Source organism: Panthera leo, chromosome B2 (genome assembly GCF_018350215.1).
Source record: "Panthera leo isolate Ple1 chromosome B2, P.leo_Ple1_pat1.1, whole genome shotgun sequence".
NCBI classification, from domain to species: Eukaryota; Metazoa; Chordata; class Mammalia; order Carnivora; family Felidae; genus Panthera; species Panthera leo.
This window is the reverse complement of record NC_056683.1, coordinates 66,140,341-66,164,487: the sequence shown is the minus strand read 5'-3', so window position 1 is coordinate 66,164,487 and position 24,147 is coordinate 66,140,341. Positions and strand designations below refer to the sequence as shown.

Genomic DNA, 24,147 nt, shown 5'->3' with positions numbered 1-24,147 from the left:
GCTGTACCGGTTTATGTTCCCACCACCAATGGTGTGTGAAAGTCCCTTTTACCTCCAATCTTCACCAATACTTATCTCTTGTCTTTTTGATAATAGCCATTCTGATAGATGGGAGATGATATCTTACTGTGGTTTTTTTATTCATATTTCCCTGATGATCAGTGATGTTGAGCATCTTTTCATGTACCTTTTGGCAATTTACATGTCTTCCTTGGAAATATGTCTACACAAGTCCTTTGTCTAGTTTTTAATACTATTGCTTGGTTTTAGTTTTGCTATTGAGTATACGTTCCATATATATTTGGATATTAACCCCTTACCAGACAGATGGTTTGCAAATATTTTCTCCAATTTTGTAGGGTATCTTTATATTTTGCTGATTGTTTCTTCTGCCATGCAGAGCATTTTAGTTTGATATAGCTCCACTTATTTAAGTTTTTATTTTGTTGCTTATGCTTTGGGTGTCACGTCCAAAAAAAAAAAAATCATTGCAATGACAGATGTCAAGGAGATCTTTTGGGAATTTTACAGTTTCAGGTCTCACATTTAAGTCTTTAATTTATTTCAAGTTAAATTTTGTGAGTAGTGTAATATAGGGGTCCAATTTCATTCTTTCGCATATAGTTATCCATTTTTCCAACACCATTTATTAAAGAAACTATCCTTTCCCCATTGACTATTCTTGGCTCCCTTGTCAAACATTAGTTGACCATATAGGTGAAGGTTTATTCCTGAGCTCTCAAGTCTGTTCTATTGGCCTTTGTGTCTATTTTTAATGCCAGTACCATACTATTTTGATTATGATAGCCTTGTAATAAAGTTTGAAATCAGAATTTCAAAAAGATAATGTAAGAGAGAAATATTTTTAAAAAAGAAAGAAAGAAAAGAAAAAGAGAAGTATGGAGAAAAGAATAGAGTGGAGAGAAACCTTAGACTTAAAAAAAAATTTTTTTAGTGTTTATTTATTTATTTTTGAGAGAAAGGGAGAGAGAGACAGAGTGCAAGCAGGGGAGAGGCAGAGAGAGAGGGAAACCCAAAATCTGAAGCAAGCTCCAGGCTCCGAGCTCTCAGTACACAGCCCAATGCAGGGATCGAACCCACGAACCATGAGATCATGACCTGAGTCAAAGTCGGATGCTTAACCGACAGCCACCAAAGCACCCTGAAACCTTAGACTTAATGGAAATTTTTCTATCAATCATATCTTTTAAAAATATTTTAAAATTCCTCCTTAAATAATTATACCTAAGTCACTAAGTTTAGTTGATACCCTTGTATAAGTTACAAAGTATGAGAAAAAAAATGGTTATTGGAATTTAACTCACATAACTGTATGAGGAAAAGATCTCCAGATGGTGAAGAGTTTCTTTATAAATAATAATGTGATACAATTTAAAGAAAATAATTACTAAATCCTAGAGATTCAAACCCATAAAGTGACAAAGAATTTCTAAATTAACCCTCAGAAATCAATTCTCAGATGATTGTCAAGTTTGGCAAAAAACAAAACAAAACAAAATATTGAATAAAACATTTCAATTACCAATACAACTCAATAATCATGATAATTACTGATTATTTATTTTATCGAAAAAGCTAGGAAAGAGAAATGATGATTTTATAGGACCACACTGTTCATCCAAAAATTGTTATAAGGTTTAATATTTCTAAATTTAGTGGTTCAAATATTGTCCTCCATTCAAATATTTACTCCCTCTATATTTCTATCTACTTGTAATTCTCACCTTAGTAGTCCCACCAAGGCCAAAATAATAAGGCACTGTGAAACATGATAAGCACAGTGAAAGAACAGATGCTAGGAGCTGCATAGCCTGCAAAGGTAAATAAGATGTGGTCCCAGCTCCTAGGAAACCCAAAGTCTTAAAAGGGAACTAAGACAGTTACACAGCCAACTACTAACTACATAACTCCAGAGAGAATGTGATATGTATTTTTAAAAAGGTATAATGAAAGTCAAAGGGAGTTCCTAGCATGGGTAAGCTCATTTTGCAAAACAAACTTAACAATAAAAATTGTAATAGCTAACATATATTGAGACTTACTACCTACCATGTACTGTGATTTATATGCATTACATTATTTAATCCTTACAAAAACCCTATGAGGTTGTTTCTACTATTATCTTCAGTTTATGGAGGAGGAAAACAGCTAAAATCTTTCGAACTTGGCACTCTGCCCAGATGTCTTTTTTGTTTTGTTTTGTTTTCCCTATCCAAAGACATTATTCTGGGAGCACCTGGGTGGCTTAGTCAGTTAGATATCCAACTCTTGGTGTAGGCTCAGGTCATGACTTCACGTCACCGTTTGTGAGTTCAAGCCCCACTGTCAGCATGGAGACTGCCTAGGATTCTCTCTCTCTCTCTCTCTCTCTCTCTCTCTCTCTTCCCCTCCTCCGCACTCTCTGTCTCTCACAATAAACTTAAAAAAAAAAAAATTAAAGGCATGAGGGAAAAATAAACCCTCATATGGTCTAGAGCTGCTCTGTCCAATATGGTGCCCACTCCACATGTGGTAACTGAATGCTTGAAACATGGCTGATCCTAACGATGATGTGCTATAAGTGCAAAATACACAGAGATATTGAAGATTTAGTACTAGAAAAAGAGTGTAACATATCTCACTAATAGTTTTATATTGATTAGATGTTGAATTGATAAACTTTGATATAATGTTAAATAATATATAGTATAAAATTCATCTCACCTTTTTTGTTTCTTAAGTTTTAATGTAGCTATTAGAAATTTTAAATTACATATGTAGCTTTCACTATATTTCTATTCAAAGCATCAGTTTAGAGTGTTGGTAAAACAAGGAATTACCAACCAAAAAATAAATAACATTGACAACAATCCTCTATGGTAGTGAGCAATCAGGAAGTAAATGCCAGAAATGAGGGCAAAAAAGATGCCATCTTATGCTTTTTTTTTTTTTTTTAATTTCTCTCTGGAACATTATAAAACAACACAAAAGTATTTTCTCTGGGTTTAGAATCAATGACAATGCAGTAGCAAGAAATACATCCAGCACCATCTTGGTTTCTAACATCATTCATTTTGGAGAAATGGCAGGAGCAGAGGCTATACAGGCTGAGCCTAGAATCTGTTTGTTTATTTTGAGAGAGAGAGAGAGAGAGAGATGGGGAGGGGCAGAGGGAGAGAGAGAATCTTAAGCAGGCTCCATGCTCAGCATAGAGCCCAACGTGGGGCTTGATCCCACTACCTTGGGATTACGACCTGAGCCAAAATCAAGAGTCAGATGTTCAACTGACAGCCACAGAGAAGCCCTTAAAACATCTTACTATACCAGAAAGTAAGGTATAAATAAAAACAAAACACAACAATGGAGACATGCAAAAGGGACACAGGAACCAACTGAAAGATCTTCCAATCACCAACTTGGAACAATTTGAGCAACAAAATAAGTAACATAGTGTTGCATTATAACCCAAAGTATAAAATAAATAACCATGGGCCTGTAATATAGATAAATACTTGAATGAATGAATGAATGAATGAATGACTATGAGAGAATACACAAATCTCCCATACAAAAGAATTCTGCTCTTCAAAGACTTAGAGTTGGGGCGCCTGGGTGGCTCAGTCGGTTGAGCGTCCAACTTGGCTCAGGTCATGATCTCACAGTCTGAGTTCGAGCCCCATATCGAGCTCTGTGCTGATGGCTCAGAGCCTGGAGCCTGCTTCCGATTCTGTGTCTCCCTCTCTCTCTGCCCCTTCCCTGCTCATGCTCTGTCTCTCTCTGTCTCAAAAATAAATAAAAACATTAAGAAAAAAAAAAATTAAAAAAAAAAAAAAAAAGACTTAGAGAATAACTCCCCTATCCCTTAAGTGTAAGCTGCATTACTGACTTCTACCAAAGAAAAAAGTTGGAAAGGGAGGAGGGGAAAAGGAGTAACTTTACAGGGGGGAAAAGCTGACAAACATGATCTCAGGCATGTGATGAGGCTTAACATCACCAGTGATAATCATTAGTGATAAGTTATATCGACAGCACATTCCCTTGAAATTACAGGATGAGAATGGCACTTTACCTCTGCAGTCTTACCCCAGTCCAATTACAAGAAAAAACATCAAACAAACCCAAATTGAGAGACTTTCTACAAAAACTACCAGTACTCTACAAAATTGGCAAGGTCAACAAAAACAAAGTCTGAGAAACCATCAGTCTACAGGAGCCTAAGGAGACACAATGACTAAATGTAAGTGTTATCCTGGATGGGATCCTAGGACAGAAAAAGAACATTAGGTAAAAACTAAAGGAATCTGAATAAAATAGGAACTTCAGTTTAATAACCTATCAATATTGGCTAATCAGCTGTGACCAACATATCAAAGTATTGTAAGATCTTAAGAAGTCAAACCAGGTAAGGAGTAGAGAGCACTCACTGTACTATCTCTGCAACTTTCCTATAAACCTAAAACTCTTAAAATAAAAAGCATATTTTTTAAAACGGGGGAGGCCTCTTCTGGTTTGAAATTTTTCATATATGTTGGAATCCTTATTCCAAGTCTTCTATAAACTTGTTATTCATTGCTTCTTAGCAATACAGAATCTCAGGCCCATTCCAGATGTATTAGTCAGGGTTTCCTAGAGAAACAGAACACAGAGAGAGAGAGAGAGGGAGAGAGAGAGAGATGAGAGAGTTATATAAGGAATTGGCTCATGCAATTATGAAAGCTGGGAAGTCAAATCTGCAGTGTGAGCCTGCAGCCTAGACACCCAGGAGAGACTGTGTTGCAAATGATGTGTAAAGGCAGTCTGCTGGACAACTACCCCTTGGCTGGGGAGTGGGGTCTTTTGTTCTATTCAGGACTTAGATTGAATAAATTCAACCCACATTATAGAGGGCAATCTGCTTTAGCCAGAGCTCACTGATTTAAATGTTAACCTCATCCAAAACACCCTGCAGGTTGACACATAAAATTAACTGTCACACCAGAGCTGATAGATCCGAATTCGCATTTTAAGAGGCTCTGCGGGGTAATTTCACCCACAGTCAAGTTTGAGTGGCATTGCTGTAGAAGACTCCAAAAAGGCCAGAATCCCACCCCCTACCCCCCTTGAAGAGCTTAGAATCTGCATTGTCATTTCAGTAACTCAGAAACAAGGCTTGATTTGTTGTTGTTTTCACTTGGTAACTCTCCTGGCATTTACTGATCTGGAGGTGAGAGAGAACCCCAGAAATCTTCACCCTCCGTGCTGGGTAAGGTTAACCCTCCTATTTGGTCCCTCATGGATCTCACCAAGCCTCTGACCTGGTTTTTACTGGTCTGTGAGTCTTCCCCGACTACACTGAACTCCCCAAGGTCATCTACCACATCTTATTTTTCCCTTCTCCAGGACTTTATTACTCACGATAACAGCTCAACTGAAACCTGTGGTCAGGACCGCAGGCCCACCTCCGTCCCACTCCCACTGCCCCATCCCCCAATTCCCCACCCCACCCCCTAGGCAGACTGGTCCCTTTTACTCTTTCCCAGGGTCAGCAAATGCCAGAAGTTGCTATTCGAATTAGAACTAGGGAGACATTACACACACATATTAGAGGATTCTATAAATTGAATCATATGAAACTGACAACATTGGCTTTTTTGACCCACAAAATCAGCTATTTCATAGGAACGAACAGTATGTGTCCATTCAGTTTTTTCCTCCTCAAAAGCTGCTTTAGGGACAATATGCTGGGCGGGTAGATAGTACCAGGATTGCTGATATTCATGGCAATTTACTGCCGATAAATGAACGTCAAATACACACCACCCACTTCTAAATTTGCTCCAAGCCCTCCCCTTAATTATGCGCGATTCAAGTCGTTGCCTCCTGAAGGGTCCCATTCAATCCGGGTCCCGCAGGAGCAGCCGCGAAGCTTTACAAGGGAGCACAAGAGGGGTTTTCCTCAGAACACCGACGATCCGACAAGCCCAGAGCCCCAGGGCCGAGAAAACACTGACCTCGCCCCGCCAGGCCACAACTCCCAGAATTCTGCTTTCCCCCGCCCAACCCCTCCAGAGTTGCCCGAACCTAAGATGGCGGCGGCGGAGGAGGCGGTGCAGCCGCCTGTGGGCGGTGCCGCGGTGACGAACGCAGCCGAGGGGCGGTGCCAGGCCCGGGGCTGTGCCCGCGCGGCCCAGGCCTTCGGCTGTCGGGCCGCCGCTCTCCTTTCTGCAGGTATCGCACGCCTGCTCCTCGGAGGCGTCATGAGGTCCCCGGTTCGGGGCCTGGCCTCCAGCGATGGCGAGGAGGGCTCAGATAGGACGCCCTTGCTGCAGAGCACCCCGCGGGTGGAAGCCGGTGAGTAGCGAAGCTGTCCGAGGGCGGGGGTGGCCAGGGTATGCTCGTCCTTGGCAGATGGGACCAGAGCTGCTGCCCCTCAAGGGGTCTTGAGAAAGGGAAGCCAAGGCGCGAGGGAATTCGAGGAGCGGGATCCATTCCCCGCCCTGCTCAGCCCCCTCCTGCCCAGGTGCCCAGAAGCTGCTCTGGGGTCTGGCGGGGACCTTGAGGCCAGGCAGGGCTGAAGTCTCGGGTGGGGCCTCGGCAGGTGCAGCCCTGAAGGGTCTGGGCGGGAGATGCTGGGCGCCGCAGGCGCTGGGCTCCTGGCAGTTTTCGATAACATCAAGCGGGGCACCCTGTGGAAGAATGCATTGGAGGAGAACCTGCAAATCAATGGGCAAAGGGCCGGGCAGAGGACCCGGTGTAAGAGCAAACTGGGAGAGATGCCTGCAGATGGGTGGGCAAAGGGTTGGACGGAACTGCTAGGTCTCCTTCCCTGTCACCGCCAGGTTTCCGCAGCTGCTGTCCGCCAACTTGTAATCTGGTAGCTCCTGGGGCGGAGAGGGGAGACCGAAAAACAGGATTGAGGTTAACATGTTGTGTGTATACGGAGGAAAACTTGCATAACCCAGCGAATATCTTGAACTTGTGCACACATTTTTTTTTCCGTATGGTAGTCTACGATTACATCGTAGCAGTCCACGATTTAAGTTAGAAAACAATTTAGTTATCCTCAAGATAGGATATCTATAAAGCTCTAAGATAACTTGTCAAAGGCCTTGCAACAAATAGAAGTACTTAACGTATCTTCCGTGAATTTGGGGAAGTTAAAATATATTACTATTTAATATTTTTTAAATGTAACTACTTTGAAAGTAATTAAAAATAAAGAACAACTCCGTTTGCAGGCATTCTGTAGTTTCAAAGACGTGTGCATGAGAAACAGAGTTGAATTAGAAATTTGACTTTCCTGACCAAGAATAGGGTAGTCCTGTGGTATCTTTTTTATTTGTTTTTAACATTACCAGATGGTGGCAGTAGATGTGGCAACGTCAGAGCTCCATCCAGCAGCTGGGAGCTTATTTTAGAGGAGGCTCAGTGTAAATACTGTACCAGTGACGTTTTACCTAGAAATTGGACTTAGTTCCGTAAACTGCACTTTTTCTGTGGCATAGCTGTTAGCTTTCTATAATTTTCTTCTGTAAAATAATCTATTACGGAAATACAGAAACAAATGCCATAATCAAGATATTCCCTAGAGACTACTATATTCTGTTGCAGTTGAGAAAGTATATATGTCTGTACCTTATCTATGCCTAAGTGTATACTTCTGATTTTAAGAAGAGAAAAGCTGATAAAATATCAGTTGTAAAATTTTACAGTAGTAAAAAGAACTTAGAAACTACCATCTGGTGGTGCATTGTATACCTAGACATCCGAGGGCCACAGAGGTTACATCCCAAAGGTTGCATGTAGCCACATTTGTGTTACATTTGAGAAATTCGTATTTGAAAAATGCTTAATCATTTTTACTTGATCCGTCACAAATTTACAAGTTCCCTACTCCACCATCAGTAAGAGGACATGGTTTTAAATTATACATAGTGTTTCTTTATTAAGAGAGCTAAAATTAGATATGTTTCTTTAGTGTTAAGAATTAATACCACTCAGGTTGATGTAATATGATGGAATTTTCAGTAACCCAATTATTGTTTGCCTCTTAAGCATCTGCTTTTACTCAGCCTGGTGGATTTCAGAGATGCACACCAAAATGATGGGGAAAAGCTGGCCCAACACTGATAAACAATAGGAAGTCTATAGATTTTTCTGCTTAATTTAGGTAGGAGGAAGAGAGGGAACTAAGCAAGGAAGAGCAAAGCTTCCCCTCCCACACACAAAAATGCATTCCTCACACTTTATACCAGTTGAAGGTTTACTTTTGTATGAATGACATGTGCCTTATATTTGATTAAGTGGATTATCAGAATACTGTTGCACCAAAAATGTGTTCACTCAGGAAAAACGAGTTTTAGGGCTTCTAAGACATTTCTTTGTGTTTAAAGACAGAGCATGGATCTGGAGCCAGAGTGCCTAACTAACTTCCAAACCCAGCTCTGCTAACTTGTTCTGTGAGCTTTAGCAATTACCTAAGCTCTCTATGCATTCCTTATCAATAAATCAAGGAAAATAGTATACCTAACTTACAGGGTTATTGTGAGGATTAAATGAGCTAATAGGAAGTGCCTAGAAGAGTTTGGCACATAGTAAATGTTACTATTACTATTATTATCATTATCATTATCATTATTATCAGTGAAGACCATTTGGATTTTGCATTCCTCAGAGAACCTCGGCACAGTAAAATGACGCCCCCATTCTTCAGGGTCACACTCTATTGGAACTTGTGATTCCTAACTTGTAACAGTTCATTCTATGCTTTGTTTTCATTAATGGGGAGAGTGGTGTTTCCTTTTGTTTTTTGCCTCTACTGTTCTGTTGCAGGGGTTACATTCAGGGCTCAATTACACAAGCACTGAGTTTCACAAATATACTTTGTGTATTAAATGTAAGGTATGGCGTGCTGGTAGAGAGCAACCATGTTATAGAACGAAGGCAAATGGCCTTGGGTCATTGGGTCATTTGGGTCATGTTGTGTAACTGAATCCATGTTAGTGGAATTTGGTGTTTTCACATAAATGGGTATTAATTTGGGAGCTAAGAATACATAAAGATTTATCAGGAATTAATTACCCATAAGGCAGAGTAAGACTAGTTGAATATTACCCCTTTTAAAGGCAAAACATATTGTATTTATGTTAAAGATTTTTTTTTATGTTTATTTTTGAGACAGAGAGAGTGTGAGCAAGGGAGGGGCAGAGAGAGAGGAGGACAGAAGATCTGAAGCGGGGCTCCGTACTGACAGCAGCGAGCCCAATGTAGGGCTCGAACTCACAAATTACAAGATCATGATGTGAACTAAGTCAGACACTCAACCGACAGAGCCACCCAGTCACCTTCAAGATTTTTATTTTTTTTTAATCTCTATGCCAAACATGGGGCTTGAACTCACAACCCCAAGATCAAGAGCCAGTCAGGCACCCTAATAGGAAATTTTTTTGTAATGCAGTTCTTGGGCCAAGGGTGCTCACTGTGTCCAGTGCCCCCCTTCCTTTAGGGAAAATCATCATCTGCATGGGTCAGTGCTCCCAACCATGAATTTTCCACCTGAGTCTCTCCCTCACTACTCAGTACTTCCTTGCTTCTTCCCACTGCCAAACCCTTCCACAATGAATAAATGCCTGGCATTCTAAGATTTTCACCAGCCTTCCCTCCACCCACACATCCTTGCTTCTACAGAAACCTGGCCTTCTGGGCATATCACTTTCACTCACTGCTGCCTCAAGGAGTTATTATTTTGTCTTGCCGTGTGTTAATTGATGAGATTGACTCTTCCTTATTCCACATGGATGATGCTTCCAGACAATTACCCTTCACTCTCAATGCCCGGTGACTTCCTACTCATTGATGAAGACTAGTATAAATGTCCTTTCTCCAAGAGGCCTTCCCGGACCCCCCACCCACACATACACACACACAAGCAATTTAATGTGACTCCTTTGCCTCTTGTTACACACATATATGGTGGCACTCTATCTTATTGGTATAACTTTATCCAGGGTGAACAGGAAAGGAACTCACTTCTACTGAGTGTTTACCATAACTTCCCTAGAGTATTTCATTTAATCCACACACAACCCAGTGAGGTGCATTGTGGTTGCCTCATTCTAAGAGCCAAGAAACCTGAGAATGAAAACTATTAAGTAACTTCCCCAAAAACACAGACGATGAGATTCAGGACTGAGATTCATTCTCAGGTCTGCTTTTCTCTAAATTAGACTGTGTTCTTTCAAGTACACCCACTCCACATTCCTAAGTTTAAACCATATTTTAGAAGCTGGTGTTTGTTTTGATGGGTGCTCTGTTCGTTATGCAAGCATGATTTTGCTTTGAACTAGATTTCAAGGTGGCAGATGCCCGATGGATGTTCTCTCTCTTCATGATGCAAGCGTTCTTTTGTTGGACCAATTTCAAACATTATCCAAATTCACAGGCACATCTTGTCCAATCATCATACTTTCTTGAAATAAAATTTTTCTGACTGATTTGTAAGCAATAACCATTTTTATAAAGTAGCAACCATGTATTTTTAGTATCTCTTAAAACCTCATAGTCATACACTTTGTGACATCTGTGTTTTTTTTATTTTCTGATTATTGACCGTGCCCCCAGAAAGTTAAAATTGCCTGATCCATAATTTCTTTGTCATATTTTCAAGTAATACCACCAACTTATAGCCCTACATCTTCTTCATAGGATAAGGTATATCAAAATCCAGGGGCGCCTGGGTGGCTCAGTCTGTTAAGCATCTGACTTCGGCTCAGGTCATGATCTTGTGGTTCATGAGTTCGAGCCCTGTGTTGGGCTCTGTGCTAACAGCTCAGAGCCTAGAGCCTGCTTCAGATTCTGGGTCTCCCTCTCTCTGCCCCTCCCCCACTTGCACTCTGTCTCTCTATCTCTCTCTCTCAAAAATAAAAACAAAACATTAAAATTTTTTACAAAAAGGGTATGTCATAGTCCAAATAAAGCATCACGTGGGGAGAAACTGATTACAATAAAATATGGTAACTGCAAATAGGATAGAAAGGAGTAATAACATTACAAGTCATAATAGCATAAAATAAAGTTGTCTGGACTAATCAGTAAGCTGAATTACTAGTAACTTCCCCCCTTCCTTTCACTTACTGCCACATCTAATATGTAGGCAAGGCCAGTCAGTTCTGCTTTTAAATTTATCTCAAATCTGCCCATTTCTCTCCATTGCCTCTGCTTTATCCTAGTTAAAGCCACCTTCATCTCTTTCCTGAAAAACTCTAATAGTCCCTTAAGTGATTTTTCTGAGTCTACATCTTCTACCATGATTCACACTTTTCTCCCTTGGTAATTTACACACAGCAACCAGAGAAGCTCTTGAAACCACAATTACCTGTTGTCACTCCTCTGCTGAAGTAGGTAATGAACTTTGTAAATAATACTTTGGCAAAGCAGACAGTACATATATCTGGAGTTTTCTTACTCCATATTACACCGAGTAACACATTTTGGTTGTCCAAATTTGGCAAGATTATGAGGCCCCATCCAGATTTCTTTGTATTACTGGCACAGAGCAATGATAAAACATGCCTTGCACTATCCAAAGCCTCCCTAACTAGATAGCAGCCCATTGGTTGGAGCAGAGAGCAAACGTTTCTAGATTCAGGTAACACAGACAGCATGAATGGAGCTTTAGAAATACAGTTCTCACAGATCTAGGTCTAACAATGGCAGTGGTGCCATAATTCTAATAGCTGTATTCCTCCAAAAGGAGTCAATTGAAAAGTTCTGTCATAAGTGATGTAATGCCTACACAGAAGAAACACTGATAGCAGTTGTTAAGTGTCTGAAGGCTTATAGGAAAGTGAGTTTGATCATAGTATTTAAGAACATCCCTAAGTATAGTCATGCCATATTCATTAATGCTTCAGTCTGAATCAGTCAGTTTGAATCAGTACCAAGACCTTTGTACTCTGAAAAACATATTTTTGTTTGAGGGTAGGTAAATGAAAACACCAGGATTCCTGAGTAGGGGAAAAATGTGTATGTAGTATTAATATGTAATTACCCAAATAAAGCATACTTATATTCATATATAGGTATTGAACCAAGTAAAACAGATGTTCGTGTCTTTCAACAGCTATTTCTCTCTCAGTGCTTACCAAACTTAAAGGTGTAAGACCCTGGATTAGCCACTCTCTCTGTCACTAAGGGATCATTCAACCTTAACTTCCTAAATTCCTGTCCCCTCTCCAATTCTGCAACTCAGTAAAAGAAGCAAAAGACAGAATAATGTGCATACGCCTGTAATTACAGTAAAAAATAGACCAAAACTCCTCCTCTCACATGATCTTTCTTTCATTGGTTCCTCCAGCCATTCCGCCTTCATTTTTTTTTTTATCCTTGTGGTACCTTCACTTACTTCCCTTTTTAATGTGGGCCCTTTAAGCATGATCAACTGAGCAACTGTCACAGATGCTGCAACTGTCATAGATTCTGCAAGTTTGCTTCTGGATTCTTAAACACATTTAGTTTAGGAGGACCTTAAGTGTTAATCATGGCTTCTGATTCAAACCCAGCCTCTGAGGATACTTTTCAAGGTAAGAAATTTATCAAGAGGAGTTTCAGGCCCTAGCCTTGGCAGGAAATTTTTGTGCTGTGCTACAATTACAGTGAGATGGCCGCTAATCCATAGTCAATAAGTAGTATGTGTGCTATGCTGTGGTGAATACTCTAGTACTTATTGGCCATGTTTCAGATAGTTTTTCAGAAACAGTGATGCCATTAAACCCCTTATCTGTTTTTCTCATATCTTTGTCAACTGACAGTTCTGAGGCTGTAATGGAGATCTTTCTGAGCAGAGTTGGTAAAGCTATTGCCTTCGCGTTTTAAAAAACTGTCTTATAGTTCAGGCTCTCGTGTGTTACATGTTTATCAAAACTACAGCTGCTGAGAACAAATTCTCTTTGATAAATGTTTTCAGAGATGCTCAACCTGAGATTATTCTCAGAAAAATATTCATGATTTATGAATTTGTGTACTTCTAAAAAGTAACCTTTTTAGTAATTTAGACAATATCATCTAAGTTATTCTTCTAGTGAAAGTTGTCCCCCAATATTTATTTCAGCTCCAGTGTGCGGCTCTGCTCGTTATAACTTAGCAGTGTTGGCGTTTTTTGGTTTCTTCGTTCTCTATGCATTACGGGTGAATCTGAGCGTGGCATTGGTGGATATGATAGATTCAAATACGACTTTAGCAGATAATAAAACTTCCAAGGAGTGTGCAGAGCATTCTGCTCCCATAAAAGTTCTTCATAATCAAACGGTAAGTGCTACTTTATAAACAGTCTTATTCCTAAAATATGACCAAGTTAAAATACTGAAAAGTCTTTCTTCATCCTATAGAAACCATCAACACTTGATTCATGTAAGCTGAGTCTTTTTCCTTTGTGTTTTTCCAGGAACTAGTTGAACAGTAACATAACTACAGCTACTGCTACTTGGTGTAATACACCTTGATCTGTTTGAAAAGTAGTTTTTCAGTTTCCTCTATAAACATACCAACCATCCCTGAAGATAATTTGGAAAAACCCGTTTAGCATACCAGAAAATTTGATTGTTTTAGATGTTGCTGAATAATTTTTATGGGACTTTTGTTCAATAGCTGTTTTGCTTAAAAGGTTATGGTTGCAGGAAAGCTTGGGTCATCTGCAGTATGAAAAATAAGAACAGGTCAGTCTTTTAGGACATTCTTTTTCTAAAACTTACGTTATGCTTAACCTAAACTGCTTAAGTCACTTTGCCTGCTTCATGTTATAGTAGAATTGAGAAGTGTGTGCTCATCATTTGTTCAGAATTGAGTTTTATATACTTTAAACACTTTATTTTGCTTATCAGACAGAGAGAAAAGGAGAAAAGGCTGGTGTCCTTTTTTATGAGTATATTTTCATCCATTCCCAGGGTTCACAAAGAAGCCAGATCACACTTGGGTTAGTCTCCTCTGCCATTTATAAACAAGAGCATTCAAGCACAGGAAGTTTTTGCCTAAACAAGCATACATACAAAATAGTGACCTACCAAAAAAAATTTTATTGGACTTTAATAATGTTGCTGAATTCATATTTGGGTTCACATCACCCACTTTTCCTACTTCAACCTATGACTTATAACTGCTGGACAGTTCATGAAGTCCAATAATTCCACAGATAAGCTACAAATTAATACTGCGAATAAGGATAATTAGAGGGGTGCTTTGTATCTTTCCCTTTGGCAAGTGCTTTTGTTGACCTAGCTAAATTGTATTCATCTGCCTTATATCAGCAGTAAAAACAAATCCTGCAATTGTTCTTGACACATTGGCTCAGTGATACAACTACATGCATTAAAGATGTCAGATATTCTGATTAGTCACTAAATCTTCATCATTACCTTACTGTGTGCTGCTACTAATTAAAAGACATTTCCTACTCACATGAAGTTTATGGCTTGGTTTAAATTCTTGTTCTTTCGTCTTGTTCTTTATGCTTGTTCAAGTGTTTGTTCTGAATCGGGGAGATACTAATGATCTATATTTATGCATACTAATAACCAACATTAAGTGAACACTTCGTGTGTGTCAGGCCTTTTTCATTTAACTTCCCAGATCACAAATCCAGTAAGTAAAAGAGCGAGGCTTGAACCCAGGCCTGGCTCCAAAGCCTAGCTCAGCCCATACAGTATTCTGTTTAGTAGAATTTCTGGATTGAACCTGTACCTGTTTTTTGGTCCTTCTTGGTCATGGTCATTACAAAGCCTCTACAACTCATCCTAGAGTCTAGTTTCATAAAATAGCGAGCCTTCTTGCAGTTTACGGCTTTCAGTTATTTTTATTGTCTTCTAGAAGTGGCATGTCTGTGTTGTGGTGACTCACCTACCTAGTAGAAAGTTTGCAAGTTCTTCACTCGAAAACAGTGATTCAAAATTACATTTATGTGTACTTAGATGCCAATTAGACAAAAGAGCTGTTTAGTCAACGTCTTAAAAGGTTGTTTTTATCCTCCTGCTCTTTATAGGGTAAAAGGTACCAGTGGGATGCAGAAACGCAAGGATGGATTCTCGGTTCTTTTTTTTATGGCTACATCATCACCCAGATTCCTGGAGGATATATTGCCAGCAAAGTGGGCGGGAAACTGCTGCTAGGATTTGGGATCCTTGGCACAGCCATCTTCACCCTGTTCACTCCTGTTGCTGCAGATTTTGGAGTTGGAGCCCTCATTGTACTCAGGGCCCTAGAAGGACTAGGAGAGGTAATCTTTTTCTCTGTTTTGTTTTTCCTCTTAGCCCGTATCACTTTCTTACCTCCTTAAAATTATCATTCTTTGGTATGAATATAAACCAACAGTTGACATCAGAAGATAGGACTTATTTTTTAATTAGAAGGATGATTAATGGGGTGCCTGGGTGGCTCAGTTGGTTGAGTGTCCAACCCTTTATCTCGGCTCAGGTCATGATCCCAGGGTTGTGGGATCCAGCTCTGCTTCGGGTTCCACGCTGAGCATGGAGCCTGCTTGAGATTCTCTCTCTCTCTCTCTCTCTCTCTCTCTCTCTCTCTCTCTCAAATTGAAAAACAAGAGAAGTGATTAACTAGAAAATAATTCGAGTTGATTTCATATCAGTGAGGTCAATGGGTTCTCAAGTGAGAACATGATGAAACTGGAAGCTTTGCTAAAAACTCAGAGAAAACATTTCCCAGGGAACACTTCACAGGTCTTCCAACTCTCACTTCAGAAGATAAGAAAATAAATGACTAGAGGAATATCTGACTTCAGCTAAGGTCATGATCTCGCAGTTTGTGGGTTCAAGCCCCGCATCCGGCTCTGTGCTGACAGCTCAGAGCCTGGAGCCTGCTTCGGATTGTGTCTCCCTTTCTCTCTGCCCCTGCCCCATTCATGCTTGCTCACTCCCTCGCTCTCTCTCTCTCAAAAATAAATAATAAAACATTTAAAAATGAAAAAGAAAAAAGAAATGACCATTAAAACGGTTAAGATAGACCATCTTTACCTCTTGAACTTTTGCTGGTTTATCTCTGCTTTATCATTAATTGATTGCCCAGATCTAAAACACATTTTACACAATGGTTTGTCAAATCGCCTTGTTTTACTTTTAAATGTGTTGTTATTCATAGAGCTTCCTCTTTGTTCTTTTTTCTGGTTCTGGAACTTAGAGACAAATAATTTATCATTTTTTGTAACTATCTTTGGTTATGAGTTTTCTGGCCTTTCTGCTGCTTTGAGAATTGTTATCAGTTTTTATCTGTTTTTTCCTCTACTCCTAAGATTTTTATCACTTTTGAAAATTTTAATTCCTTATCTTTCATTTCCTTTCCACTTCTCTTTTGCATTTCATCATATGCACCTCTATCTTTAAGTAATGATCTCTTTTTGTTTCTAACTTTGCACTTCTACCTATGAAATGGAAGCATATATTTATTTTGCTCTTAACATTTCTTTAACCCAAACGAAATAGTGTCCTCTGGGTTTGGTATATAGAATGAAAGTTAGGGGGCACCTGGGTGGCTCAGTCAGTTAAGTGTCCGACTTCAGCTCAGGTCATGATCTCACAGCTCGTGGGTTCTAGCCCCGTGTCAGGCTCTGTGCTGACATCTCAGAAGCAGCCTGGAGCCTGATTTGGATTCTGTGTCTCCCTCTCTCTCTGCCCCTCCACCACTCATGCTCTGTCTCTCTCAAAAATGAATAAACATTAAAAAAAAAATTTTTTTTTAAAAGAATGAAAGTTAGTAGTAGCAATGTACATGCTGTGTTGGAAAAACACTGACTAGAGTCATAAGATCAGAGTTTGGATAACAACTCCACTGTATCTAATGGTGAAACCGTAGGTAAGCCCTAATCTCTAGACCTCAGTTCCATCATTTTTAAAATTGGGACTAAACTACGTGCCCCATCCTCAGTCACAGCTCAGATGTGATAATGATTGCTAGAGTCCTTTAGAGATTGCCAAATACTGTTTAAATTTAAGCTTTGATCACTTAATAAGCAATCTTATTTTGTCCTTATCAAATAGAGGTGTACTAAATAAACTGTTTTGACTACAAAATAAGAATTACTCCCCTATTACCAGGTTCCTCTTCTCCTTACCTAAGTAAAATATACTTTGTTGCAGCATAATTTCTCTGATCCAGATATTGAATAGCCTTGCTGAATGTATTCCCATATGTTAGCTTCTTGTCTGTTTATGCCACTAATTTAGCATTATAGTATATTGGTTATATTAATACTACTCTCTCAAGTAACCTTGTTACATCTAAACAGAAGTTGTGTTTGTTCTTTTGTATTTCTCTGTTCCTCCAGTATATATCATATGTACATTGCCTAATCCATAAATTTAAGTCAGCATCTTTCCTCCCTAGCATGATTCACCATAAATATACCTACATTGTCCCTAGGATTTTATAATGAAGTTTTCTACCACATAATCTCTGTAGATGTTTCCCAACACTTTAATCTTTATTCTGTAATGACTCATCCTGTGGTTGCTCTATGATACAAATTCTTATCAACTTGCAATGCTGCCTAAATCATTTGTGCCTTCTGTTGGTATTTCTTGCTCCCTTTTTTGTTTTTGAAGGAATCAGCAGAAAGTACAAAGTGTTAAAGCATTTATTCTTATCTCCACTAATAATAACACTAGCTACCATTTGGCTTTACAACAATCGTGCAAGATAGGAAGTATTGTATTTGTTTTACAGATAAAGAAATTGAAGTTCCAGGAAGTTAACTAATCTTTGTGAAGCTGCACAGTTAGTGGCCAAAGAGAGCTATGAATCCACTTCTTTGAATATACCAAAATCTATTCCCTCCCATTCTCCTCCAGCATCTCCTCCTCTCCCAAGTCTCTGTGACTCTCCTGCCTGCCCAGTTCCAGCCCCTTTATATCAGTAATTGGCATCTACTAGGCCAGTTATCACCGAGGGTGGGGGGGAAGACTATAAATGCTCTAATTCAATTCATCGGGGTTTTTTGTAGGACAATTTTTCTTGTTGATTAAGGTCAATTTGAGTTTTCTTCCAGTACCCCAAAGCATTAGCTCAGCATTTTTTAAAGTTATATATTGGTAGTAATATTCCCATTTCATTCAGGCCATTAATAAAGTAAATGAATAAAATTGACCTTGAGAGGGATTCCTTTATGTCATCATTCAGTACCTTCTTTTAGATTTATTGTGACCCTTACCGTGGAGTCCTCAAGCCAATTGACAGAATCAATCTTCGTTGAGACTTTGAAAGTATTTCACTAGAACGTATTTTCACTCAAGACTGTAGAGGCATCTCACTTCATGGAACCTGATTCTAGTTTGATTCTTATCCAGAAATTTCTCTTACAACAAAATACTCAACTGAATTTAAAACATTCACAAATCTACCTTGTATTTCAGCAGAAATATCTTTTTCCTCTCCTCAGGGTGTTACATTTCCAGCTATGCATGCCATGTGGTCTTCTTGGGCTCCCCCTCTTGAACGAAGCAAGCTTCTTAGCATTTCATATGCGGGTAAGGCAACTATTCTTATATAAATTTTGCTACATGTGTATATCAGCCTTGGATTAAAAAAAAAAAACACAAAACAAAAAAAAAAAAAAAAAACACCTGCACACCAGAATGATGTCAGATGCCTCCTTTAGGTGAAAATTAAGTTTTAGAGATATAATTTTATTATTAATTTTTTTCTTTGGCTTAACATATAGCAATGAGGCTTACTTAACTAATATCATTTTCTCCATCTGCCGTCATTTATTTCATAACATGTTGCTCATTCAGATGTGAATGCCACGGGGTTTTTTTTTTTTTTTCTTTTTTAAAGTCCAATAGCTGGAAAGTTGGACACTTTTGTCCTTAAAGTGTGATTTCAATTTTTTTTTTTTTGTAAATGTTTATTTATTTTTGAGAGAGAAAAAAAGCACGAGCAGGGGAGGGACAGACAGAGAGGGAGACAGAGAATCTCAAGCAGGCTCTACACTGCCAGCACAGAGCCTGATGTGGGGCTCAAATTCACAAACCGTGAGATCATGACCTGAGCTGAAGTCAAGAGTCATACGCTTAATCAACTGAGCCACCCAGGTGCCCCTTCTGATTTCTCATTTGATTGTCTAATGAGCATATCATGATTCTCAGTCTCTCTCTTCATACATCTTTTTTCTCTGCATTTATTTGCCAACGTTTTGATCTATGGGTGAGATAGCATAAACTTTATATATGAATTATAATTTTCCCAGATCATACACTGAATGAAAACTTTTGGACTGACTGCTTTAAAATACATTGGCTGAGAAAGACCTCTCTGTGGTGACTTTTAAGCTAAAATCTGAAGGATACGAATGAATCAGTCATGCAAAGAGCAGAAGGAGGAGCATTCCAGCCAACCAGAACAGCATGTACAAGGGCTCTCAGGCAGGACATAACATAAGAGTTCAAAGAAATGAAAAACCACTGTGGGTGGCTAGCACTTAATGAATAAAGGGCATAATGGCATAAGATGAGGTTGGAGAAATATACATGGGCCAGATTATATCAGACCTTACAGGCCACAGGAAGAAAAGTAGATTTGGGATTTTTTTCCTCCAAAATACAATGGGGAGACATCAGAGGTTTTGAATCAAGAGAGAGACATGATCCGATTTACATTTTAAGAAAATGATTCTGACAGCTATGTAGAGATTGATGTGAGAAATCTGATGATAAGTTCATGAGCAGGTACTACCTGTGGTTCCTCTTTACCTATTGAGTAAAGTCTAAGCCTGAACTGTGGGTCAAGATTCTTTACAGTCTTCACCACTTCATTTCCATTAGCCTGGTCCCTGACACACAGTGTCTGAAGTAAAGTAGATATTCAGTAACTATCCAACCTATTTTTCCAGCCTTTACCTTCTATTCCTTTCCTTTACCCGAGTGAAGTTCCCAAACTCACTCTCTGCTTCCCTACATCCATTCCTTTACTCATCCTATTACATCTGCCTCCGTATCATCTTTCTTACCTTGTTTCTACAAGACAAAAATCTCACCCGTCTTTCAAAGTCTATTGCTGCTTCATATATCTTTTCCTGACCTCTAGAAGTCAGAGGCAATCTGTCCCATGTTTGAACTTCCACATTGCCCTGTGACACTTAACACTTTCTAAGATGTGATAATTATTTGTTTATTTTTGTCTCCTACCTAAGACTAAAACTTGAGACCAGAAACAATATCTGATTATTTTAGCTGCCACTGTATCTATTAAGATATCTTCTATTTGATGATGAAAATTAATTTCAAGGCACCTGAGTGGCTTAGTCGGTTAAGTGTCCAACTCTTGATTTCGTCTCAGGTCATGATCCCAGGGTCATGGGATCAAGCCATGCGTTGGGCTCTGCTCTGAGCATGGAGCCTACTTAAGATTCTCTCTCTCTCTCTCTCTCTCTCTCTCTCTCTCTCTCCCTCTCTCCCTCTCTCTCTCTCTTCCCCTCTCCCTCTGCCCCTCTCTCCCACTCATGCTCTCCCTTTCTCAAAAAAAAAAAAAAAAAAAAAAAAAAGAATTTCATTATTTATTTATCTGAAACATTGTTTGTAATATATTTTGGGCAAATTACATTACTAAAAGCTTCATTCTTATATCATCAAGTATACTGCAGTACATTATGTTTATCAGCCTTAGAGACCATCTTTGAACCTTCCCCCAAACACCTGGATTTCTAACACATTTACTAGTAATGTGTGATTTACTAGCTCATGTTATGATAGGTCCTATATTGATGATACATTCTAATTCATCAACAGCTACATAGTTGTAACTAATGTAATTACATATTAATGTGTACATTTTATAAACTGTGGATTTTCTAGTAAATAATTCCTTGAGAGAATCTGTTAGCCATCTCCTTTAAGCAATAAATCTGTCCCCTCCTTGTTCATTTCTCCTCAAAGTTTACAAAATCTTTGTTGTTCTAGGAGCACAGCTTGGGACAGTAATTTCTCTTCCTCTTTCTGGAATAATTTGCTTCTATATGAATTGGACTTATGTCTTCTACCTTTTTGGTAAGCTTATTCAAAAATTTAACTTAAATCATAATGTAACAAATGCGAAATGTAATAGAAGTCTAATAATTGTTTAAAAATGTATATTCCAAATCACTGAGGTTACCAACTCCTAAAAGTACAAAGTTCTAAAATACTGACAATCTGTTTTTTAACTTTATATGGTTAAAATGATCTAGTTATGACATGATGTTAATTTTGGAATATTTCTCAATAGAAACTGCTGTTGAATTCAAGACTTTAATGCCATACGAAATATCAAAAATTACTGTGTTGGTTATTATAAAAATTTATATTTTGAAAAGTTTTTTTTTTCTCAAGCAAAGTAGAATGCCCTCACTTGGTAGTTTTAATCTTTTTTTTTTCTTTTTATTCAGTCCCAGGGCTTTTCATTTCTCAATCTCATTAGCAGGTTGATTCATGTTTTTAATAAATGAGATTGCCATGTAGACATTTCATGCAGAAAATACATCTGCAATCTAAACAAAAAACAAATCAAGCAAAACCAGATACCTGTGGAAATAATAGGTTGTGGACATTTATTTTTTAAAATATTTGGTAAACTCTGAGAGGCAGACTCATGTGGTTAAAATTGTTCTGTTCCCAACTTATAGGAGATGATACAGATAGCAAATATCCCATTAAGAAACTATGAGTGGAACTTGAAATCAGCATTAAGCTGAAACCAATTTTACACTAAGTTTATGATTCCATAATTTTTTCAAGACATGTTAAAATTGCTGTTGGTGCATTCTAATTTTATTTAATTTATTTTTCTATTCTAAGGTATAGTTGGCATCATTTGGTTTATTTTATGGATCTTGTTAGTTAGTGATAAGCCTGAAACTCACAAGGCAATCTCCCGCCATGAAAAAGAATATATTCTTTCATCATTAAAAAATCAGGTATGGACTTTGGCACATTTTTAAAACAATTTCAGAACTTTTTTCTTCTCCAGAATTGAGGTACCAATTTTTTTAATAGATATTTCTATTGTGCATGCTCTGGGCAAAGTAGAGAGCAGGCAAATGAAATAAATATATGAAGTAATGGTTTGTTTTGTCTGAAAAATTACAATTCTTTCAAGATTAAATATGTGAAAAGTTACTTTTACAAGCCACTTTAAATTTTATTTTTTTAAAGTAATCTCTATACCCAATGTGGGCTCGAACCCACAACACCAAGATCAAGAGTCACATGCTCTACCACTGAGCCAGCCAGGTGCCCCTATAAGTTGCTTTAAACCTTCTAAAGTGATGATTATCAGTAAGTCTTAAGTTTGTCTTCTTAATTAAGAGAAAATAAAATGTGTTATTTATGAAAAATCTTATAGCCACATTCTAAATGTGATTTAATAATGAAGTGTGATTTAATAAGGAAGACAACACATTTATTATAATATATAATATGATTTAGACCTACCTGGTTGATTCTCTGGAGTAGACCCTTAGAAAAAAATTGTATATTATTAATATGTAATATTAATAATGCACAATAGCATGTCAGAAATAAAAGTCTGTCATAATTTAATACAATAAATCTTCAAGTCATGAAAAAATATTTGTCTTTTGGGGGGAATAAAAGAAGAACATGAAAAGTCAGGAAAAATTAAACAGTTTTTTCTTTAGCACTATTAATGACTTCATAGTTATTTTATTGGTTTTAAGAACATAAAATATTTTATATAAAACTTTCCTTGCCCATTAATTTATTATTGATATTTTCAATTTTTATATATAGTACAAATAGGCAGCAATTAAACACTCATTCACCTTTCTTTTTAATTTTTAAAAAAAAATTTTTTTTTTACATTTATTTATTTATTTTTGAGACAGAGAGAGACAGAGCATGAATGGGGGAGGGTCAGAGAGAGAGGGAGACACAGAATCCGAAACAGGCTCCAGGCTCTGAGCTGTCAGCACAGAGCCCGATGCGGGACTCGAACTCACGGACCACGAGATCATGACCTGAGCTGAAGTCGGACGCCCGACCGACTGAGCTACCCAGGTGCCCCTCTTTTTAAGTTTTTAAATTTTGCTACAAATGTTTCTATAAGCTGTTGAACTTTCAGAAATATGGCATATCTTGGTCTTAAGGTTGGCAAAAACTCAGAAGAAATCATAATATAATAAAGAAAGTTACTTTGAGTCCTCTGCGATGTTAATCAGATGAATCACCCACTTTTTCCCCTAAGAAACAGATAAAAGTAATTTAATGCATTGTGAACAGATCTTGCTATATAAAACTTGCTATGTTTTGTCATATTTTTTTAGCATTGATGGTCAACAGCTTACTTATTTCAGTACGTCATTTTTATTATTTTTTTATGGATTCATGAAAACTTTTCGTTTATTTAGATTTTTTTAAAAGCTTCCTTTCTCGAGCCACCTGAGTGGCTCAGTCAGTTAAGCATCCGACTCTTGACCTCAGCTCAGTTCTTGATCTCAGAGTTGTGAATTCAAGCTGTGTTGGGCTCTGTGCTGCATGTGATGCCTACTTAAACAAACAAACAGGGGTGCCTGGGTGGCTCAGTCAGTTAAGCGTCTGACTTTGGCTTAGGACATGATCTCACAGTTCGTGTGTTCGAGCCCCGTGTCTGGCTCTGTGCTGACAGCTCAGAGCCTGGAGCCTGTTTCAGATTCCGAGTCTCCCTCTCTCTCTCTCTGCCCCTCCCCTATTCATGCTCTGTCTCTGTCTCAAAAATAAAAAAATAAAATAAAATAAACAGTAAAAAAAAATTTTAAGAACCAAAAACAGGAAAAAGCTTGCTTTCTTTTTCTACCTTGATATGTGTCTAAATCTTTCCATATCTAAATTTAAGGTTAACTTGTTTTTCCATTTGCTTCAGAAAATGGAATATTCAGAAGCAAGGGGAGTCAGGAGAATTATGTTTCACAGAATCCCAAACTGCATTCTTAAACCAGATGATGTTGTGGTTGAAAACATCATAAAATAAGGGCTCCTGGCTGGCTCAGCTGGTGGGGCATGTGACTCTTAATCTCAGGGTTGTGAGTTTGCCCACAATGGGCAGAGAGTTTACTAAAAAAAAAAAAAAAGAAAGAAAGAAAAGAAAAGAAAAGAAAAGAAAAGAAAAGAAAGAAAGAAAAGGAAAAGAAAATGCCATAAA

The 24,147-nt window shown here is 38.2% G+C and overlaps 2 protein-coding genes across 8 annotated transcripts in view; one reads left to right on the top strand and one right to left on the bottom strand.

Moving 5' to 3' along the window:
- The window catches only part of CD109 (CD109 molecule), a 176,008-nt gene extending 163,621 nt beyond the window's left edge, over positions 1–12,387 (bottom strand). The window contains exon 1 of one of the 3 annotated variants that reach the window (XM_042939173.1): positions 12,307–12,387. The gene's annotated coding sequence lies outside the window, so the exon portion shown is untranslated. Of the gene's footprint in view, positions 1–4,424; positions 4,599–5,990; positions 6,081–12,306 lie in introns of those variants that run through there. The other 2 variants (XM_042939171.1, XM_042939172.1) reach the window with 2 other exon arrangements.
- The window catches only part of SLC17A5 (solute carrier family 17 member 5), a 51,375-nt gene continuing 33,385 nt past the window's right edge, over positions 6,158–24,147 (top strand). For 2 of the 5 annotated variants that reach the window (XM_042939174.1, XM_042939177.1), the window contains exons 1-6: positions 6,172–6,330; positions 13,088–13,284; positions 15,011–15,244; positions 18,416–18,503; positions 20,934–21,020; positions 21,807–21,925. In XM_042939174.1, the coding sequence (XP_042795108.1) occupies positions 6,237–6,330; positions 13,088–13,284; positions 15,011–15,244; positions 18,416–18,503; positions 20,934–21,020; positions 21,807–21,925 (819 nt within the window). In that variant the 5' untranslated portion in view covers positions 6,172–6,236. Of the gene's footprint in view, positions 6,331–12,451; positions 12,561–13,087; positions 13,285–15,010; positions 15,245–18,415; positions 18,504–20,933; positions 21,021–21,806; positions 21,926–24,147 lie in introns of those variants that run through there. The other 3 variants (XM_042939176.1, XM_042939175.1, XM_042939178.1) reach the window with 3 other exon arrangements.